The sequence below is a fragment of the Sciurus vulgaris genome (assembly GCF_902686455.1).
Source record: "Sciurus vulgaris genome assembly, chromosome: 7".
In the NCBI taxonomy this organism is placed as follows: Eukaryota; Metazoa; Chordata; class Mammalia; order Rodentia; family Sciuridae; genus Sciurus; species Sciurus vulgaris.
In genome coordinates, this window is record NC_136467.1 from 78,939,563 (window position 1) to 78,959,967 (window position 20,405).

The window sequence follows — 20,405 nt, forward strand, 5'->3', positions numbered from 1 at the left end:
GAACTTCATCTGTAAGAATAAGAGACCTCAAATAGCCAAAACAATCCTGAACAGGAAAAGTGAAGCAGGAGGTATCACAATACCAGACCTTCAACAATACTGCAGAGCAATAGTAACAAAAAGAGCATGGTTTTGGCACCAAAATAGACAGGCAGACCCCTAGTACAGAATAGAAGACATAGAGACGAACCCACATAAATACAGTCATCTCATACTAGACAGAGGAGCCAGGAACATACAGTGGAGAAAAGATAGCCTGTTCAACAAATGGTGCTGGCAAAACCGGAAATCAATATGCAGTAAGATGAAATTAAACCTCTATCTCTCATCCTGCACAAAAGTCAACTCAAAATGGATCAAGGACTTAGGAATTAGACCAGAGACCCTGCACCAAATAGAAGACAAAGTAGACCTGAATCTTCATCATGTTGGCTTAGGATCAGACTTCCTTAACAAGACTCCCAAAGCACAAGAAATCAAAGCAAGAATCAATAAATGGCATGGACTCAAAACTAAAAAGCTTTTTCTCAGCAAAGGATAAAATCAACAATGTGAACAGAGAGCCTACAGAGTGGGAGAAAATCTTTTCCACATGTACTTCAGATAGAGCACTTATCTCCAGAATGTATAAAGAACTTAAAAACTTTACACCAAAAGCACAAAGAACCCAATCAATAAATGGGCCAAGGAACTGGACAGACACTGTACAGAAGATATTCAGGTGATTAACAAATATATGAAAAAGTGTTCAATATCTCTAGTAATTAGAGAAATGCAAATTGAAACAACTCTAAGATTTTATCTTATTCCAATTAGAATGGCTATTATCAAGAACACAATAATAGATGTTTGCGTGGATGTAGGGGAAAAGGCACACTTTTACATTGCTGGTGGAGTTGCAAATTGGTGCAGCCACTCTGGAAAGCAGTGTGGACAATCCTCAAAAAACTTGAAATGGACCCACCATTTGACCCAGTTATCCCACTCCTCGGTTTATACCCAAAGGACTTAAAATTAGCATACTACAGTAACACAGCCACATCAATGTTTATAGAAGCTCAATTCACAATAGCTAGATTGTGGAACCAACCTTGATGCACTTCAGCAGATGAATGGATAAAGAAATGTATATATACACAATGGAATAGTATTCAGCCATAAAGAAGAATAATATGGCATTTCCAGAGAAGTAGATGGAATTGGAGAATACCATGCCAATCCCAAAAGTGAACTAAGTCAATCCCAAAAAACCAAAGGGTGAATGTTTTCCCTAATAAGTGGATGATGATATATAATGGGGGTGTGGGGTAGGGGGCGAGAGAAGAATGAAGGAACTTTAGATTATGTAGAGGGAAATGAGAGGGAGGGGAATATGAAAAGTGGTGGAATAAGACAGACATCATTACCCTATTTACATGTATGATTACATGAATGGTATGAATCTACATCATGTACAACCACAGAAACAAAATTGTGTACCCATTTGTGTACAATGAATCAAAATGCAGTCTGTAAAAAATTAAAAAATAATTTTTTAAAAAGTGTCAAAATTTCACAGAAGTTCTACCTTATAAGTAAGCAATTGGAAATTAAGTTTTTGAAGAAACAAACTTGAAAGTTCTAGTTAAAAATGCAACATAAAATTCTTTGAACAACTCTAGAAATTTTTAATTGGGTAATAATATAAAAGATTTAAAAATTTAAGCTTTGAACTATTTGAAAGTACGAAAAAATGAAATAAACCTGAGATAGTCTTGTAAGTTGAACTCCTATTAAATCTTTGCAAAAAATGTATATTCTTTAAAGGTTCTTTATGTTAATATCTCAATAAATTGTTCTTATGCAGACTTTTGCCTTTGGAAATCAACAATTTTTACCCGGAATTTGACTTTTTTGATAGTGTGATTCTTGTACTTTTTAAAATTATTTCCTTCAGAAAATTACACTGATGATTTTGAAGATGCAGAGGATATAGATGCACCTTTGATTTCTAAAGATGATGAGACTCACTCCAAGGATAATCTCAAATCAGGAGAAATAAATGTTCCCAAACAGGTATACATAAATTATATATTTGACCATATTGCAACTTCTTTTATCAACTTGAATGATTATCATCATGTGAAGAATTCCACATAGGGAGTTCTTCATAGCCTTGCTCAATGATGTAAACTTACTGGTCTTAACACTCAAATATTTTCTTTACTCAGAATGTCAATTTGATGTAAACCTAAAGAAAAAAATCAAACTATCAGTGAATTTATGAAACTTGTTTTTTGCCAGATTATTTCCTTAAATCAAGCTTAGAAATTGGAACAATTAAAATGTAAAACTGTATTTTAAACTGGTATATGAAATTAGACTTTTCTTTGGTAGGTCTTGCCCTTGTGAAGTATAATCAATACCCTTCCTCAGTATTTATGTTAGTGGTAACATTAGTATATGAAACTTTACTTGGCTAAGGAATGATATTATTCCATCCACATTCAGCAGTGTCAAACTCTAATTCTCTCATTTCTCAATTCTTCAAGATTTATTTAGGGCTCTTGACAGCTGAATAGAATTTATCTTGTAAGCTAACTAGTAGGATAATTACTAATAGTTATTTCTTCCTGTTCTGGATACAGTCTCTTTGGGGACTGTGTGTTAGGACTAGATGTTTTGAACATGTACAAAAACAAAGACTCTCTAGAAAAGAGAAATACTTTTTGGTATCCATAAATACTCTTACTTTTAAGTTTACTTGAAAATTTGAGCTCAAGTAACTTATGTCACTCACTCTGAGGGGAAAAACAAACTAACCTTAGGAATAACACAAAGATTGATATGGCTTGATGAGTACCCTTACCAATTAAACAGATCTATTTTGAAATAGGGCCATTCCAGTATTTTATGGAAAAAAAAAATAGGTCAGTAGAAAGTACAATAGTACAGTGTGTCAAGAAAATGTGCATAAAAATGTGTCAACCTAAGTATGGAAACCTCATAGAGAGCTGTCTGAGTAGGATCAAAATAGGAAGAAATTAAAGCACTGCTATTACGAGAGAACCCTACACACTGCCTAACCAGATGGCTAGTAAGGTGATACTAAGTAAAAAACATACTCTAAGGGAACCTGTAATATTGAAGAACTTCATCTCTCTTGCTATTTGGTGGCCTAGCTTTCTAAAGGTTCTATCTTTCAAAACAGATGAAACAGGGTGTGTATGTTATATTTGATTATAATTTTGAGCAATAAGGGAAAATTGGTAATGTTATCATTGCAGATTCTTTTTGAAGTAATATTAATGTTCAAAAAATGGAAATTTTTGAGCAAGGTAGATGAGCATAGGACACCTAGACATTTTAAGTAATGCATTTTAAGGCCTAAATTAGTTTTAATAATTGCCAAGATTTAGAAGAGATTTTTAGAAATTCTGAAAGAACTGCAGTTCCTGTAGGCTTAGAAAATCATGAGTGAATGAGAATGGTGAAGGGAACCTAGAAAGTGGTTTCTGATGCTTGCCTAGAGTAAAGCACTGGTTTTCGCATTCATAACTGTTTGCATTGAAGTTGTTTTATCTAATTTTTTATTTCATAAAGTATATAATCATTTTTATCCTTTAAATTAGGAAGAAGAGAAAACCGGTATGCTGGCTAATGGTAAATATGATGTGTACTAAGGTATTTTAGTTGGCCAAAAATTAGTCTTTTCAAAATTTCATTTAAATAATTCTGAAAAATTTCTCTTTGTTTTTAAATATCTCTAAGAAATTAAAATTTATAACTTTTCTTAATAATGTGCCTATCTTAAATCCAATGTTACATTTGAGAATGTTTCCTTTTTGTTATTTTCCTTAGGTCCTTTGCCTTCCACTTATAAATGCACACCAGACCTGTGTATAATCATAAATATGTGTGCAGATGTTAGCCTACTCTCTTGTGCATGTATATTTATACATACGTATGTATAAATTATATACCATTTATGTATAAACATTTGTTTTTATGCATTTTATTTTGTCTTATGCATTTTGTTTCATGCATATGATTAGCTTTATTAGATCAAAGAACCACACACATTTCTGTGTTCCTTATATATATATATATTTTTTTTTTTAATATTCTAGTTGTGTTGCTTGATTCATTAGAGTCTATTGAAGAAGTAAACCTTGATGAACAAGAAAAAGCAACAGCTAAGCCAAAGACCCTACCAGAAATGACTGAAAATGAAATGACAGGAACAGGTAAAAGTAAAAAGTTGGTTATTCTCTAAATATGGAATACTTTATGACTAACTGGCTTCATTTCTAGGGAAACATGTAAAATAACCGTATTGACAATAAAAACTGTAAATCTTATGTTTTCTATCATTTGACAATTTAATCAGAACTTGCTAATGTGACATAATGCTGATGGATCGAGTTGAGCATGGTTAAATGAATACTTAATAAGAATGATGCTGTTGAAACAAAGCGTAGTACTATATATAGGTGAATGTTAACTAATATTCTGTGCCCTTCCAGAGTATTTGGTTTAATTTGCCATATGCTGGAGATATGGAACCTTCACCTTATTGTGCTTTTCCATAGTTTCCTCTCTTTAGTAAAAAGCTAGGTTACATCACAAAATTCTGGGATATAGCTAGTCTTTCTTAAAGCTTTGACCTTGAAAGATCTTTGAGACAATGCCTTTTCAAACATTTTCAAGCAGTGAAACTCTTATCTCCAGTTAAAGTCTCATACAGAACTCTTATCTATAGCTAGCAAAATGATATTTTGTCACTCAATATAAGAATATAAGGACACATTGGTAACATTTACCTATAAAATTCATGAAAACAATAATGATCTTTTGATAAATGTTATATTCTCGTAGCACCATCAGTCTTCCACTGTGTGTATGTTGTTTCTGTTGTATAAAATATTCTTGGTTTACCACATAAATAGTTGCAAATAGGAACTTTTTAATCACCTTGCTTTACAGTCTCTCAGGATACTTATCAACTGATTCAGACACTTGGTTAAAAAGAACAGTAGAAATCACAAACCAGCTTTAAATATCAGCTTGCTTTTTATTTTTATTTTACTTTTATTTTATTACTGAAGAACAAAATACCTGTAGAAAAGTTCATGTATCATAATAGTGTAACTTGATGACTTTTTAAACACTAAATACACCATGTAATCAGCAGCCAGATCAAAAAACAAAAGAAGATCCAGACCACTATGTCCTGTCAAATATCTTATTTCTAGTTACTGAACTTCCAAAAGTCATCACTATCTGTATTTGTTTAATCCACTTTCATCTTCAAGTATAAATATAAAAGTCAAAAAATGACATCGTTCTACGAGATAGAGTTTTTCCTTCACGGCTGTTACTCATCTGTTGCCCAGCTGACTCTTCTGTCATAAAGAAAGTGTGTATAGAGCACATATCCCTCAGCCTTGCTACTACTAATTTAAGTAGCCATGCCAAGTAGATGTGATGATAGTCTACTTGTACAGTATTCAGTAAACTCACAGAAATTCTTTTTTTTAAAAAATACAGAATTACAACTTTTCTAATCAGAAGCATATTATAGAAAGTTCATATATGTGTGGAATAGCTAGAGAAATTTTAAGATATACCTAAAAACCAGAGAAGGCAAAAGTTTTCAAAAATATTATAATTATATACCATCTTCAAAATATCACAGTTATGGAAGTGTTGTGAGTGGGCAGATTAGGTGTTATTACGATTAAGTTTTGAAACATAAAGTGGGACGTGAACCAAACATGAGGAACCCATGATTTTACCTGAAAAACTGATTATTTTTTTTAACAGTAGGAAAACTGCTATTGCATGTTGTAAGAAAAAAATTGGAAATCAGAAATATATTGCTAAAAACAAAAATTCTAAGATGGTCCAATGTGTATAAAGCTGTAGTTTTAAAATTTCATTTCTTAAGGGTTCCTGACTAAAATATTTTGATTACTCAATTACTAGAAGATAGTAGAGCATGCATTTCTTATTTAGACGTGGATTCGTAGTCCTAGCCTTGCCACTTACTAGCTGTGTGACAGTAGACAATGAATTACTCTAAACCTGTTGATTAAAACATTGCTAAAGATCGTCTTTTATTAGTGACATCATTTGTAAAATCCTTTGTGCTTTTTGTATTAAGAGGTTAAAAAGTATAAAAATGAGGTTTCCCTAGCATCAAGCCAGATCTTACCTTTCACTTACTTTCATTTGTCTCCCAGGCAAGTACCATTTTGTTCTGTGGCTACATGACTGTATAGTGTCACAGGGTGACACTATGACTCGTGAGACTAGGCCCTTTTCTCTGAAAAAGAGAACTTAACACTTCTCGAATTTCTAAAATTGAAAAATATAGGAAACTTTGGACTTGTATGTATAAAATAATTGCACAGAGTTTTCTTTTTTTTAATTTAAGGGGTAGTAAGTAAGCCCTGTTTTTCATAAAATGCCTGAAGAAAAGTTAATTTGCATGTTCATGGAATTAAATTTTGATATGACTGATTAACGACTTAGGTTAGGGGAAAAGTACCTTTTCCCACTGTTTTTGAGCAGACCTTCATGTCTTTATCCCCCTTCTCCTTAGTTTCAGATCATTGGTTTTTCTGCATGTTTGATCTTTTGTTGCTTTAAAAGCCTAGAAGCTCTGCTGACTCCTCACACCTATTAAATTAGGTGCAAACATTCAGTACTTCTATGCTATTTACTATCAAAGACATTTCTTTTTTGAATATTCAGCAGGTATTTAAGTGAACTAATATTTCTGTGAAGGACAGAAAACTTTACCTTGTATCTTTCTTTTTTTTCATAAAATTCTCTCCTTCAGTAGTGCTACTCTGAGTCTGGTGGTTTAGAAGGAAAGTTAGTTAGTTCAGCTTAACAGGCAAGATCTTTTTCCTCATGTCCTCTCAGAAAATCTCTGCCCCTTAACTATTATTAATTCTGTTCCAACTGTATTCTTCACTTTTTTCTGAGTTTAAGCATACTTGTTATTGTGTTTGCTCCAAATAGCCCTGGCAACTTGAAGATTTAGCTAGAAAGAACTTTCCTGTAAGGTATGCTTATACACTCGTATGTGTCACTCAGCTGCTGGGTTTAGAGTTGAAAATATCCCTTCATAGGTGTGCACTATACAGTTTAAAGTGTATATAAAAGAAAACGAGGCTATAGATGTGGGGGTGGGGTAGGGCGGGGCGGGTGTGCATGTGTATTTTACTTTATTTTTAAACAATTAACCATGGATAGCAAGGGAAGAGAAGACCAATCACCCTATTTTTCTTGCTTTTTCCATTCTTGTATTACTTATTCTTTGATTTTGGAATTTCTGTTAGGAATGAAAGTAAAAAATGATTAAGAAAACACTCAAATATCTGACGTCATTGTTGTCATTAGTTTCTTCAAATTGTTTTTAATGGAATCTTTGTTAGCTGATGGAAGGAGGTTATTAGAGAAGGAAGAATGAACAGTGACATTAAGTTTTCTATTTGGGGTAACAGTAAATAATAATCTTATTAGCTAAATTAGTAAATACTGATAGAACAAGTTTTGGTGAAGGATATAATAAGTTTACTTGATGTTATGTTAGATGTGATTTACTTATCTGACAATCTAAGGGTCTAGTAAAGAATCTGATGTTTAGAAAAGAGAAAAGGACAAAAGACATAGATTGGAAAGACATTGAGTGTATGAGTAATAGTTAAAATTGTAAGGGACTTGATGGAATTAGTCATGTTAAAGAAAAGTAGAAGGTTAAAAAAGAGGGCTAAGGATAAACACCCCCCAGGATAAGCCACCAAATGTAAGAAATGGAGAAGCAACCCTCAGATTGGTAGGCAGACCAAGGCGAAGAAAGGAAGAAGAAATGATCAATAGGAAAAGGACAATGGCCAGTGTTTCACAGGTTGAGAAGCAGTAAAGGTAGATAGTTTGGGCCATTAGGAAATTTCTTTGGATTACAACAATTTTAGCAAATTATCAGAACACATAGTGGATTGCAGAGTGAGAGGAGTAAATTGTAATTCAAAAAACTGCAGACTACAAGATGATTCAGGACAGCAGAGAGTGAGAGAATGGTAGCAGTAAAGCAAAGGTAGAATCCTTCAAAAGAATGTGCCTATTTGGGAAATTTAATAACAGTTTTATCCAATGCACATAGGTTGCTTAAGGATAATAGAAAGAGAAGGCAATAACTAGTGAGGTCAGACTTTATAGTTACTATGCAGGACAGGTCTCAAGTTACTAAAATACAGTTATTGAGCCTGCTGTCATTTTTATATTGGTAGACTACAGCCATGATTATGTAGGTTTCTACTTTGCTGTGCTCTTACAATGTTGCCATTGTCCTACAGCCTTGTTCACATTCCTAACTGGATTAAGAAATGGTGGTAGTGTTTTATATTCCCCATGTATTTATGATGTGATTATACCTAGGAATTATATTTATATCTGTAGGTCTTTCTTATGGACAAAGCAATAGTGACATTGAAGCCTTACATCAGGCTTACTGTCATATAGCTCATTCTTTGGGAGATGCAGAAGAACAAAGAATTGAGAGTAACACAGAGGAAAATATCAAGAGCTCGGTGAAAGATCATCCTCAAGAACATGAAGAGTCTTCAAAAAACATCTCTACTACTGAATCTGGTAAAAGCTGATGGGTGGTTGGTTGGAGGAATAGAATTTTCAATTCTTTGAGACCCTCTCTAAACATTTTCCAGTATATATTAATTTAAATAACAATTTGCTGAAGTTAATGTTTTTCAGTTTCTGAACTTAAAGGGTTTTTGTTCAGATGAAATCCATAATCATTGGTTTAACTAAAAAGAATCAAGCAATAAAATTTCAGTTCCTCTTCTAATATGCTTTTACCAAATTAAAACTCAGTTGACATTTTTTACTCTTTTAATGTACATATATTAAAATTTTTAATAGGTATCAGTTAAATACATACTTAGCAAATGTGTGAATATGAATATATATCTGATATTTACATTAGAAATATATATTTGATTTTGATATTGGACAAATATCGAAGGAGACTTTCCTGGTACAAAAAAGTTTGTGGTGAGAAGCTGAGTTTATTGTGCATTTTGTTAACTGTGTCCATTATAGAAAATGTAAATTCAGTAATTGGCATAAAATTTTTGGTTTCTCCTTTAACTTTTTCACCTCTTAGATCTGCCCACAGTAGAGGAGCTAATGAAACCTATCAGAATAGATTCCTTTGGGATAACTGGTCTTGATTTACAACCTGTCAGGTATGAGTTTTTGGAATGTATTGTGTAGGTAAATTGGTTAGTTGAGTTTTTATTTGCGTTATTTGTTTTTTTGCTTTGTCACTGGAAACTTTTGCAGTCATTTTTTCCACTTACTCTTTCCTAGTGAATTATTAAATGGCTAATATTAGCTCATATGTATCTACCTGTAAGTCTCTGCTCTATTTATATTTATTCTCATTCAGTTATTTATCAAAATTCTCCTAGTGCTAAAACAAATTGCTGCTAAGAAAGTCGCTACCATTAGTTTGTCTTAAAACTTTTCACTGAAAAATACAATGTCTTCGACTTTAAATAGAATATGCTTCTTTATAGATTTGCTTCTTTATAAACCAATAAATAAGTTTTGACTTAGTCACAGACTAACCATAATTTTACAGGGTGAGTTTCTCTGGTCACAGGAGGAAACGGCTTCATAAAAATGCTTTGCCGCCAGTGCGGTTTAATAGAAGAGTATGTGACTCAATGTCATTCTTCAACACAGCACATTACAGTAACCTTGCATTTATGAAGCACAGTGTCACATCCCATGTCACATGATCCTCATAACATATAGGACAAGCATCTTTTTTCTCATCATTCAAATGATGAATCTGAATTAAGCCAAACTTAGTCATGGAGCTCTCATAAGAAGCAGATGGTGGTGACAACAGCTCATGTTTCTCATGTTTACTGTGCACAGGTACAATGCAGGGTTCTTTCCACACATTATTTAACCCTTCAGCAGCCCCATGTGCATGGTCCATTACTATCCCTGTTTCACAGACAAGAAAACTGAACTTCAAGGTTAAAATAAATAATTACCCAAGCTCAAATGATTGTAACCAGGGAACACAGGCAGTCTGTGTATTTAACCATTTGTATTGTCAGATCTTTGATCTTTTTGAAATATTTATGTGAAGGAGCCTGTCATCTAGTCACTTGCTCAATTGTGTTTTCAACAGACACTTTGAGCCCTTCTTGTACTTCTACTCATCATATAAATTCACTTGAAATGATTTCTGGTTGTTATTCCCACATTTGGCCAATGGAGAGGAAATGATATAGTGAAGTTTACAGTAAAATCCATTCAGTTTACACTAAAATCCATTGTTAGGTATAGTTTTCTTCACTTATCTTTAGTGCTCGTTTGTATTTTTAAAGGGGAGAATGCTCACTGAACATTGTTGTTTGGAGGTAGTGTCATTGGGCTTGCAGTGGGGCTCTGCTCCACACAGTCTTTTCGTGAGGCAGGCTTTTTCTGTCATCTTAGTGTTATCATGGCATCATCCAGCAAATTGATAGGGAAGGAGAATGATTTTCTTCTAACAGCCTCAACACAGAAGGGCTCAGTACTTCAACTCGCATTCTCTTGGAAAAATGAGCACATCTAGCTAGCTAACGAGTGCAGGAGAATCAGGAAATGTGGTTTGCTTATGTGCCTAGAGAGGAAAGCAAATTAGTGTAGTAATTATCTTGCCATAATATACCCTTCTAATAATAAAATTTCCATTTCGTTATTCTTCATACATAGACACACTCATCTCCTCCCCAAAGCAGATAGCCCAAAGTACCACTCAGGACTGCCTCCATATGAAGGGCTAGGATTTCCAGGTGAAGTGCAGTCCTCTCCATCAGGTTTGGATGTCACTCCACCTTTCCTACCAATGGATGAATTAAAAAGGCAAGTTATATGCTTCCTTATCCCCATCCAGTATATAATGATGAAACTACAACAGATACTCCCATTCAGAGAGGGAAAGTATAGCAATAGCAACCAGTGTTGCAATTTTGAAAACACTGAAATGACCTTATAAAGACCCCCATCTTGGGGATGGGGATTTTCCTTGATTAAGCTGTTCTAGTCTTCAAAAGAAATACTTTACAAATATATTGTTTTGTATAGTCCCTGGTTCCCTTCTTTGGAGGATTCACCTTGTATGTTATTACCATTTACCCCAACCAAAGTAGCTTTCAGGAGGACCGTGGGCCCATCTCGGGGAATACACTCCTTTCTCAATCCACTTCCTGCCTTTAGGTGATTTTGGTGATCCCAGTTGCTGACGCTTTGCTTTTTTGTTTTGTTTTGTTTCAAACAGGATTGTGTGACTTCAAAAAGTTTAGTAGCCTTCTGTTCTATTTGATTCCAGTTGGTTCCATGTGCTGTAATCAAACTTAAAGTTCTTTGCTAGACAAAGGTTTTAAATCTGCTTTATGTCTTGGGTTCCTTAACCCTCTCTTTTTTGTTTGTTTGGTTTTTTCCTCGTTATTTGCAGCTGTTTGGATATTTGGGGAAATAGAAACTTCAGTATGAAGTGGACATCTTCATTGCCAAGGGACTGATTTCATTCTTTTTAACTGAGAAGTCTCATAAAATCTTGTTTCTCATAGCATTTGTCCATGCTGAGTCATTCTTTGGGTCTAGACGCAAATAGTGAATCCAGTGGGCCCTGAGTTTCTAGACTCTTGTCTGATCCCTTATATTGTTCCTTATAGACCAAACCATTCTATCCAGAGCTCATCTGGTTTTTTATATCTTATTGAAGGGAACCCGTAGTAGCCGGGACTTAGCAACTGTTCTGTCCAGCCATTTATCTTAGTACTCCAGGTTAAGCAGGTATATGGTCTTCTTTATAAGCTGTTGTAGGTGACAATTTAGCAAATAATTTGCACTGTAAACAGATCTCCATACTCTGCTATTGGTTTCCTATCACCCACAACCTGACCACTAAGATAATGTGTTGAGCTCTTGTCATCCTAGGAGTCACACTTCCAAAAGCAAGACGAAGTGAATGGTCCCTTGTAGATGACAAGTGGCAAGGAAATATTGTTTAGTTAATACCCAGCAAGAATGGAAAATAATCTTGATTAGCATCTAGTCAGGTTCTGCTGCTGTGAAGGAAGAAAGCACTATTATATATTCTGATTATTTCAACTATTTAAGTTTAGCAGTTACTAGGAAGCCAGTCCATGTAAAGTGAAAATGGTAGCCCTCTTAAACTTTTCTTGAATCTTACTTCATTAATTATATAATTAAATGACTTAGCTGACTATGATTAAATAATTTGAGAATAACATTTCTCATGTTTTTGGAGCATTTAACCAAATCTAGTATATTTCCTTAAGGTGTGTTTTCCAGATTTTTAATAGCTAATTATCCGAATTGTTTCATTTAAGTAGTTTAAACCACAGAAGTGATTTTAAAATCCTAATGATTTTTGTTTTACTTAAAATTTTCCCATATTAGGATCATATTTTATGATTCTTAGTGTTTATACTCTGCCTCCTCGGCATAAATTATAATTACTTCTTGAGTTTCTTCCAGAAATGTGTAAATATTTTTTCTGCTTCAAATGCATGTTGACTTAATAAAAAGTTATAAACAAAAGATCTGTTACAAAAAGTTCATTTTTAAATTTATATTATGTTTTTCTTAAGCAAAAGCAATCTGTCTTGTTTGATTTGGCCTTTCTTTAAGGGTCACATATATTATACTGCATAGTACTTTATCCTGCTGCACTAAAATTATCTGAAATTAAAAACAGTTATGTGATACTATGTGAGTATCCTGTGTTAACCAGAATTGTAAATAATGTATTTAACATTAGTAGCTTAATTTGGATAATTAGCAACTTATAGTGTGTGTATAACTAATACTTGAGGAATTGTATTACATGGAGTTTTTTCTCTGTATCCTGTTTTTGCTTATAGTTCAAAGAAAGTGACTGATAATAAAGAAGCTGAATATGTTGGCTCTTTACCCCTTAAGATGAATGTAAATATTATGTCTCAAGACCCAAGACACATGAACCAATATTTTGACAAAAATGAGAATGTGATTTTACCAAAGACAACAAATGAGAGTATGGAAAATAGCTATCCAATGGTAACTACTATGGAAGAACACATTGACAAAATGTACCTTGATATTTTGAAGAAAAAAATATCTGTTGATCCTTCATTATTACCTCAGGATGACAAAACTAACAAAGTAAGTGTTTATATTCTAAATTGATTTACTGTATTGAAAAATGAAATTGTATAAAGTATGCAAATACTAAAATTAAGTATGGGCTATTTAAGCTAGTGAGATTGATCACATACTTACCTCTACAAGAGATTCTGAGTACTTGGGGGTGATACTTATTACCACCACCTGCCATTTCCCAAATTCAAAAATTCCATTATAATATTAGTTTTCTAAGTCATTCTTTACACTTTTGTATCTTTTTTTTAGTACATACAGTCCAGAATTTGAAGTTTAAGAAAATCAAGTTTATTCATCAGTGAATGCTCATTGTTCAGTCTTTCCATAGTTTGCACTTAGATAAGTTGTCATTTTATAGGAGTTAAACCTCACTGTTCTTTTGTCTCTTTTTAATCTTTTCTGCTTTATAATTTCCATGGTCCAAATATTCTGCTTGTGTACTATAATTTTGAATTATGTATTTGTTATAAATCATCTCTAATTATTTTTGGAATAAGGCAAGATATTAATAACATTTTAAAGCATCTTAAAGAGTCTAGAGAAAAGAAATGTTTTCAAATGTCATTTCAAAATATGTTCTTCCTTCTGTGTTCGTTCTAGTGATCCTATGTGTTGCTTTCACGCAAGCTCTTTTCACTTTATTTGCATTACTTTGTTTTAATACTAACTTTGAACATATGCTTTAAAATGCTAAAACTGAGGAATTAGAGAACTTTAAGTTTCCTTTTTACAAACAGTATTATTTGATAATTACTGTTGTTCTGCCATCTGTTAAATCTTCATTAACAACAGTAGTTGAAGTTCATTAGACACTAAAGAGTTTGTGTTCATTTTATACAGACTTTCAGATCTCAGCTCAGTTCTGGAGAAGAAGGGGCTATAACTGGTAAACAGGTACCATATAAGAAGGCCAGAAGTGCACCTCCTTTGCTTAAAAGAAAAACCCAGAGTGGATTATATGCATCAGTTAGGAGCTCAGGCTATGGCAAACCCAGTTCACCACTCAAGATGTTTTCTACTTTTGAAAAGAAAACTTCAAAGGATGTTGCAAAAGGCAAAAACTTGAGATCCATTCCTACCTCAAATCAAGCTAGGAAAAAAGGTAATAATAGTGTATGTCCTTTTCAAAATAGAATTCTGTACCTATGTTGTATTATTTTACTTTCCTTATTTCTTAGGGGAGAAATATTCTGCGGTACTGGGGATTGAACTCAGGGCCTTGTGCTTGTGAGGCAAGCACTCTACCAGCTGAGCTATCTCCCCAGCCTGGGGAGAAATATTCTTAAAGATCTACATTGCTTTTTCGAAAGATAAATATACAGGAAGCTACAGGACTTGACTCAGGCTAGTGGCACTGAAGGTGATGAAAAGTAGTTGAATTAGGGATATACTTAGAAGGTAGAGCCAGTAATCTGAAGGACTACTTTTGGGTTGCTAAAGTTTTGGGCCCAAGCAACTGATGTAATGGAGTTTCTATCCTCTGGAATGCGGAACTCTGTAGTAGAGTAGATTTGGGGCAGAAAAAAGACTAGCAGTTTAGTTTTTAAGATGATAAATTTTGAGATATCTATTTGACATGGAAGCAGAGACAGTGAAACAGATATAAAAGTCTGGAGTTTAAGAGGGAAGCGTGGGCTGTAGGTATTATTTAGGAGTTGTCAAAAAAATAATAGAGATGGTTTTATAAGTCAAGAAACTCACTGAGACTACCAAAAGATAACTAGAGGGAAAAGAGCAAACCAAGGCCAGAGGCATAGGCATGCTAAACTTAACATAGCAGGCAGAAGAGGAGGAACATGGAAAGGAGACAGTGAGGTTAGAGGAGACCTGACAACATGGAAAATCCTGAAAACCAAGTGAGGATATTAAGAAGGCTCTTCTCTGTCATTTACTGCTGACAGGTAAAGAAAAGTGAGGACTCAAAGTTGACCTTTGATTTTAGTAAGCAGGTGAGCCTCAGTATAGTAGAAGAGCAGTTTCCATGGGGAGCTAGTGGTGGAAGGCAAAATAGCAGTAGGAAGGATTAGCAAGAGTGGAATTAGTGCTTCAGGTAAGAGAGCACCCTATAGGAAAGTTGCTTTATAAAAGGCAGCCAAAAAAGTGGGAGAGTTGCTGACTTGGAAGGTGTGATCAAGAGAAGTTTTTTGTTTTGTTTTGCTTTGCTTTGTTCTTAATGGGAGAGATGATAGTATGTTTGTATCCTATGAAGAAAGATTAAGTAGAAAGAATTGACAAGGCAGTAGAGAGAGGGAATAATTGCCAGGGCAATATCCTTGAGTAGAAGAATTCCAGTGGTACACAGTGAAAGGATTGGCATTAGATAGGAACGTGGGTAGTTCCTACTTTCTGGGAACTGTGGAAGCAGACAGGGAGGGAGAGTATATGCTGGTAAGTGGATCTGTGTGGTTGAGAGAGAATATGGATGCTTTCCTCTAATTGCTTCAGTTTTCTCTGAGAAACAGAAAACATCATTAGATGGAAGTGAAGATGGGAAAGAGGAATTGGAGGTTATGGGAGAGAAAAGATATAAAGTAGTTGTCCAAGAGACTCCTAAAACAGATTAGGAAGTGGTCTCATTAATGGTAATAGAAAGACTTGGACTATGCCAATGGGAGTAAGTAGCTGAACTTGAAGAAGCAAAAAGCTAAGGCACTGTAAAGTTCACCAATTAGTATATTGACATCCCTAAGAATGAAGACAGAAGTAATGTCACAGTGAGTGAAGGGGAATGATAGATGAATGCAACAATACTTTTTATGAGTAAAGTAAAGTAATACACTTATTTTTCCATATTTCAAAGTTTTACAGTGACTACCAAAATAAAAATAAATATATTAAAGTATAATGGTGGACCATGATTGTTGTTATCCTTAAGTACTTTTTCTCGTTAACTACTGGGATTTTTTTTTAAATTTTATTGAAGAATTGCCTGCTGCACTTTTAACTTTGCTTAGAACTGTTATTCTTTTGAAGTAGTTGCTATTTGTCACATGTTGAGTTCTCCAGGAAACAGAATCTGAGAGAGAGATTAATATACAGAAGTATTGAAAATGCAGTTAGAATAGCATCATTTAAGATGAAAAAGAAGCCTAAATAATGGGGCTTAACCAAATAAAATCCTTCTCATTTTCATGTAATAAAGAGTACAGTGAGTTCAGAGCTGGCACAGCCGTGCAGGAAACTAGATCCTTTCTTTCCTACTGCAGAATCCATAGTATTGCAACCTATCTTCATTCTTACAAAATAGCTATTCAGCCTTCAGGTTCTGTCCGTGAAGTACAGTGAAAAGTAGATGGCAGTCAAATTGTCAGCTTCTTAATCAGGAAAGTAATCATTTTCCTGAAAGCCCCATGTAGGAAACTTCTGCTTCCATCTTTTTGGCCAGAACTCTGATGGTGTGGCCACCCTCGGTTGCATAGTTTAAGGGGTCATGTACATTTAACTGAACACATTACTGCCTAGAATTAAAATAGGTCTCTATTAATGGGGAGAAAGAAGAGGATTGGCAACTAGCAGCAACTGCCACATGGTTGTTTCTCTTTTTATTCTATATTTTCCTTGACTCTTAACTCCTTTGTCTTTATTTTTAGATTAATTTTGTCATGAAAGGAAAACTTTTTCATTATTTAAAATTCAAAAATATAGGACTGTAGAAAGAAGGACACAACAATTTAGTGAGAAACCCCTGGTATCATGCTTGGTGAAAATGATTCTGTGCTTCTCATTCTGTATGTCTTAGAAGAAGCATGAATGAATGAACGAATGAATCAACGAATGGAAGGAAGGAAGGAAACTGGTAGACATGGATAAATGGACAAAACATTTTATAAGAATTAAAGATATCACACTTCACACATTCTCTTTAAACAATATATTAGACTGAGTTGTCAAATCTATAAGAAACCAGGCATGGTGGCACATGCCTTTGATCCCAGCAACTCAGGAGGCTGAGGCAGGAGGATTGAAAGTTTGAGGCCAGCCTCAGGAACTTAGCAAAACCCTGACTCAAAACAATAATTAAGAAGGTCTGGGGATAAAGCTTAGTGGTACCCCTGGGTCCATTCTTTAGTAAATCAGTCTATCAACAATGAGCTTCTCAGCCACTGAATATTATAGATCTTGATGTAGTTAACCTGTTAACCTACCTATCTTATCTGTCTAAATTACAGTACACTGGCTGTTCCAAACTCACATTTTTTATGAACTAAAATAAGAGATATTTCTATAGTCACATCTTACTGGGAACATCCCTGTTTGACTTCCAAGCCCTCTCAGATTCATTTTCAAACCTCCAATATTAATTACATCCAAACTGTCCCTTTGGTTTAAAAAGACTGGCAGGCTAAAGCTGTGAACACAACAACCTGTTCAGAGCTGCCTCCTTCTGAGGCAAATCACGTGTAATAATTTTAATGAAAAAGTAAGCTGCACATTTAAAAAATTAGCATCTTTTTTTTAATTTTTTTTTTATTTTATTGTAAACAAATGGGATACATGTTGTTTCTCTGTTTGTACATGGTGTAAAGGCATACCATTTGTGTAATCATAAATTTACATAGAGCAATGTTTGATTCATTCTGTTATTTTTTTCCCTTCCCCCCACCCCTCCCACCCCTCTTTTCCCTCTATACAGTACTTCCTTCCTCCATACTTGCCCCCTCCCTAACCCTAACTTTAACCCTAACACTAACCCTTCCCTCCCCCCCATTATGTGTCATCATCCACTGCCAATCTCAAAAAGCCAAAGGACGAAAAATTAGCATCTTGAAGAAATTATTATAAAAATGTAAATTCTGAGTTTTGTATTTACTTCTAAGGCAATCAGATAATGTTTATTGGGTGTTTAGGAACTGTAATACTTGAATATGGATTTTAAGATAGCTTCTAGATATTGCCCCTGAATGTTGTTGATTATTAGCTAAACAATATATTGGCCTTAGAATTATTTCTGCTCTTAGGGCTTTCAAAAGTTAACCTGAAAGCAGAAAGTTGGATCAGAAAATACACTAATCACTTTTTTCTGATTTGATATATGTTACTATGATATTAAACAGTATTATTATGCTTTTAAAATCAAATTTGGGTTAGCTATTATAAAGTCCTCCATGCAGTTTGTTATTTTATTGCTAATGTAATATCTTGTTATATGTTGTTTATAAAAGGCACGATTAATCTGAACTAAAATACTTCATAATGTTATCAACTCTTGTTTGCTCCTTAATTCATCATTTAGAAATTATTACTTATTGTGAATATTTCAAAGAATAATATATTTAAAAGTAATAAAGCCTGAAGTTATCCCAATTCAGTCTCCTCACATTTATTTAGCTCCATTTGCTATGTGATGCATTGAGTCGATTAACCATCTGTGTCACATTGAGTAGAATGTTGATTAAGGGTGGCAGTTCTTCTGAGCACAATTATCAGTGAAAACAGCTGTGTTGCCCTGTTGTTCATCAGCCTGTTTGGAGAGTCTCCATTCCTCTGAGTGTTCCCACTGTTTTCATATTTATTGTTACATAATTGCTGAATGCACATCAGAGTTACATTTTGTGGTGTTTTCATCCATTGTTTGCAATATTTAGGTATCTTATCTGGAACAAAACTCATCAAGCCTGCGACTTTGAGTAAACCAACTCCCAAAAGTGAAGGTCACCTGACCACTCCTAATAAGTCTGAAGATCACACAGCAGCTGATTCTTATGTTCAGTTTCAGACTGTAGGTATTAAATTTTACATTGAATTTATGATTTTTTTGGTCCTAAAATTGTTTCAAAACTAAATTATAAATAATAAAACATATCAGTGCATGCTGTATAAAAGTAAGAAATATCCCAGTGAATCCCATTATTATATACAATTAATGTATTAAAAACAAAATTAACAAAATATTAATAAATATGTGAAATTTCTTTTCCTTCAGGAATGATTTTTTTTTTTCTTTTTTTGCGGTACTGGGGATCAAACTCAGGGCCTTGTGCTTGTGAAGCAAGCACTCTCCCAGCTGAGCTATTTCTCCAGCCCCAGGAATGATATTCTAATCCCTCTTGATGATATTCTAATAGAACATTATTAGCCATGTCATTTTTTTTCTTTGTTGTGTCTTGTTTTTCTAACCACCAGTGTTTGAATTTTGTATGTAAAACCACTATAATGAAGTAATGCTTTTCCTTAAAAGGATTCTTCAGGATACTGTGGTGAAAACAAGGAGAAAGAATTATTCATGCTTAAAAGAGTTCAGGAAGCCGAAGAAAAATGGAGGGGCGCACAAGCCCTAATTGAGCAAATTAAAGTCACATTCTCAGAAAAAGAGAAAGAACTAGAAAATAAGTTGGAAGAACTAAAGAGAGAGCAAGAAAAAGAGCTCTTCAAATTAAATCAAGAAAATTATATTCTTCAAGCCAAGGTACTCCTATTTTTCTTTTTATTTATTAAAGAGAGAAAAAAAAAACCCTAAACTCCTTGCTAAATCACTGTCATCCTTGAGTCCTGGTGCTGTTCAATTGCTGCGTTTGCTGTATAAGATATGGAAATGGTGGCAGCTTGTGCTCCCTTTCAGGAGTGTAAATTGAACCCAGTAGGGAGGGGTCTAAATTTTAATTGACTTTGTTCTGTAACAGTCCTTTTTAAAACAAATCCATTAATTCATTGTGACCCTCAGAGAAATCTTGTTTCAAGAAGAACTTCTATGGAAGTTCTCCATTATTTCTCTGTAACATTTCTGAGTTCTTCACTACAGAGACATCAACACAAAACATCACTGTGCCGGTTTAACTGTGGTTACATCACATTCCAGTGTGGTTGTTATTATAAGACTGGGTCTAAGCACTTCCAGTTTTCTATTCTTCCTCACTTCTCACTGCATCATTTCCCTTCCCAAATAAAACAATTTCTGCATTTTCTCAAAGTTAAGTAGCTTTGAAGAAACAAACAGAAAACAAAGATGGTTACATTTTGGAGACACGACTGATCCTGTCACTGGAGAAAAACTGAAGCAAATCCAAAAAGAAATACAAGAACAAGAGACACTTCTTCAAGGATATCAACAGGTATGGCAGTTCTGTAGCACATGGCAGATTTTCTTTTAATCCTTACATTGTAAAAATGAGGCATATTAAAGTGTTTCTGTGCCCATTTAATAATTAGAGTATCCTTCTCATTGG

At 34.1% G+C, this 20,405-nt stretch overlaps 1 protein-coding gene across 4 annotated transcripts in view; it reads left to right on the forward strand.

The window, feature by feature from the left end:
* CEP162 (centrosomal protein 162) overlaps positions 1-20,405 on the forward strand; it is a 99,197-nt gene that overhangs the window by 24,411 nt on the left and 54,381 nt on the right. For 3 of the 4 annotated variants that reach the window (XM_079146941.1, XM_079146939.1, XM_079146940.1), the window contains 11 exons: positions 1,937-2,055; positions 3,612-3,642; positions 4,110-4,226; positions 8,452-8,643; positions 9,176-9,257; positions 10,789-10,938; positions 12,966-13,245; positions 14,083-14,344; positions 18,828-18,961; positions 19,421-19,648; positions 20,151-20,291. In XM_079146941.1, the coding sequence (XP_079003067.1) occupies positions 1,937-2,055; positions 3,612-3,642; positions 4,110-4,226; positions 8,452-8,643; positions 9,176-9,257; positions 10,789-10,938; positions 12,966-13,245; positions 14,083-14,344; positions 18,828-18,961; positions 19,421-19,648; positions 20,151-20,291 (1,736 nt within the window). The remainder of the gene's footprint in view (positions 1-1,936; positions 2,056-3,611; positions 3,643-4,109; positions 4,227-8,451; positions 8,644-9,175; positions 9,258-10,788; positions 10,939-12,965; positions 13,246-14,082; positions 14,345-18,827; positions 18,962-19,420; positions 19,649-20,150; positions 20,292-20,405) is intronic. The other variant, XM_079146942.1, reaches the window with a different exon arrangement.